Source organism: Corvus brachyrhynchos, unplaced genomic scaffold (assembly GCF_000691975.1).
Source record: "Corvus brachyrhynchos isolate BGI_N302 unplaced genomic scaffold, ASM69197v1 scaffold114, whole genome shotgun sequence".
NCBI lineage: Eukaryota > Metazoa > Chordata > Aves > Passeriformes > Corvidae > Corvus > Corvus brachyrhynchos.
This window is the reverse complement of record NW_008238337.1, coordinates 1,619,201-1,621,919: the sequence shown is the minus strand read 5'-3', so window position 1 is coordinate 1,621,919 and position 2,719 is coordinate 1,619,201. Positions and strand designations below refer to the sequence as shown.

At 45.2% G+C, this 2,719-nt stretch overlaps 1 protein-coding gene across 1 annotated transcript in view; it reads left to right on the top strand.

Annotated features, from left to right (window-relative positions):
* LOC103615902 (transmembrane protein 132B) overlaps positions 1-2,719 on the top strand; it is a 172,004-nt gene that overhangs the window by 155,053 nt on the left and 14,232 nt on the right. The window contains 1 exon segment of the mRNA XM_008634007.2: positions 139-344. Coding sequence (XP_008632229.2) covers positions 139-344 — 206 coding nt within the window.

Here is a 2,719-nt window from a genome sequence, read left to right as displayed (position 1 = left end):
ATGTTTGCTTCTAATTAGAAAACTGGAAATGCAATATGCATGACTTACATTTTCAGTGTTGTCTTAGGACTGATGTATCATCCTTGTTCTTCCTCAGGAACTTTTGTTCATTTCCTAATTTTTTATAATTTTTTTAAGGTTTCTGACAGCTGTGACTCCATCTTCGTTAATGGCAAGGAAATGAAAAGCAAAGTGGATACTATTGTTAACTTCACTTATCAGCATTTTACCACCCAGTTAGAAGTGACGGTCTGGGTTCCCAGGCTCCCGCTGCAGATTGAGATCTCTGACACAGAGCTCAGCCAGATCAAAGGCTGGAGGATTCCTGTCACCTCCAACAAAAGGTATGTTCACAGCATTGCCTCACTCCAGACACGTGGCCAGGGCCTCTGCTTTTAGAACACAGCCATTTTTAGAACATTCCTCAGAATCTAAATTCTCCTGTTTGCCATCAGCTTTACAGCCTGCCTCAGCCTTTGTTAAAACATCCAACAATCGCTGCATTTTGTCCTGATCTGTACAGTTTAAAAGTCAGTGGCTTTGCCCGGAGCATTAATCAATTCCACACAATCTCAGGAAGTTGTATCACACATTCCGATGTGCAAAGCTGAGGAGAAGGACCTGGACCTGTCTGGTTGGTGTAACACAGCTCTGTGTGTGTGTGAGAGACATTGAGCACTGCCAGCCCTCAGCTCCTGTCTGCTGTGACAGATGACAGGGCCAAGGAAGGGTTCAGGTCCGTGTCACTGCCACGGCGCTGGAGTAGGTCACCAGTCAAGGTCTCTTCCAACCCAAACCTTCTGTGATTCCATGAATTCGGGTGGTTGTTCAGTCTGTGCACATGCACTGAACAGCACACCTGGCTGCAGCATTACTTAGCAGCTCTGAATTAAGTAAGAAACAACTTGCACTCCTACTGAAGGCCATGTTCCACCAGGAAAAAAGGAGGGGGAAGGGAGTGGGGATTTTGAGCTCTGATCCCATCATTCCCTACTGGAAATGCCCATTCTGTAATAACCACCATTTGCACAATTTGCAAGATAAGAACTTCCAGGAACGCTGCTGTGTTGGTGGATTTCAGGCGAAGTTGAAAAATATTAGCGGGGAAAAGGCATGACAGCAGCTCAGATTTATAACCCAGTGAAAAAGCCTTGCTGGCAGCTGGAAGTGGAGTGCTGAACACTGTGGCAGTTCCAGCTAAAGCCCTCCAGTGCCCAGGAGAACATCTCAGCTACTGAAGAGCCTAAGGAGCCCAGAGAGACAACAGTGGAGGAGAATTACCCAGCACTTTATGAGGGCATAAACCTAAGGGCAATGGGACACAGTTTGCAGGATACTCAGATAATGAGCTCCAGAGAAGGGGAATGACTGACTGCTTGATTATGTGGATATTTTTTTGGCTATGACAGAAGAGGTGATGAGAATCTGGCGCAAGAGCAATCGGTGTGTTTGCTTCAGTGACAGAGGCAGCGTTGCTGTTCGTGGCAGGAAGAGCTGTGCTAGGTGAGGAATGAAAGGATTTAAGCTGACTGCTTAAATCCTCACTGAACTTCCCTTCTTCTGCCTGTCTGTCCCACCCCTGAGGCACAGATCCTGCTAAAAGCAGCAGGGATTTTGCTGAGCAAACGGCTGCAGGATTAGGCTGGTGTTTATTGCAGGAGCAAACTTTGCAGTGACTGAGACATTCAGCCGTGCTTAGCAGTCGTGGGCATCCTCAAGTTAAACCCATTAGAGGCAGTGCTGGAAATTTACCCCCGGTGTCTCCTGATTTATTTGGCCAGCTGAAATAAAGAGAATGGTCTGAGAGTCTGCTCTGCTTGCAAACTGGCAGGCTTTACAGAGTTTTGGTGCAAAGCATTTGCTGCTGCTTGGATTGTGCCAGGACTGCTGGCATTTTCCATGGAGGAGGGGCAGAAAGTGTGGATGCTGTGCCATCCCCCTGGTAGCTCCGTGCCCATGAGAACAGGAAAGATTTCAACAGGAAATAAATGATCTCTTGTTTTATTGACCATTCATGAGGATTTTTTAACTTTGCAGGGCTATTCTAAACCAATAGTTCAGAGATAGCATTAGTTGTGCTCACTCTGACATTTACTTTGTACATAAGGTTTTTACATTTCCTTTATTTTTAGATTTGGATGATTTTTACCTGAGATTTAGTGGCTTTTCATTTTGGTTCTTTTTTATTATTATGACTTTTCTCTTTACTTTTTAATCTGCTTGTACCTCCATCTCCTATGTGTTTCCCCAAATCCTAAACATGGGAGAGTTTTTATGAGTTTTTGAGTGATAAACTGAAGCACTCAAGACATTTGGACTGCAGTCAGGAGATGTAGGTTTGAAAGAGAACGAGCAGAGTGCTTTTATCTTTGCAAAAACCCCAAATCCAAGCATTTCCCAGCAGCTGTGAAGCCACAGCATTGTGTTGTTTCAACTTCACCTTCATGTAAGAGCCAGAATTGGCAATTTGCATGAGGCTTTTGATATCTGCCCTTGAAGGAAACTCAAGGATTCTTTCCAAAGTCCCTGACAACAGCCTTAGGCAGCCTTAAACTTAGGTTCAGTCAGACATAGCCCAAAATCAGCTGAAACTGTCACTGCTCAGGTCATGGCAGGATTGCAGTGTGGCTTCTTCATAGCTCACCTCACCACAAGCAAAACAATTTTCCACTTTCCTCCCATCCTCTTGGGCTGGTGCCCTCACACCACTCCTTGTCTT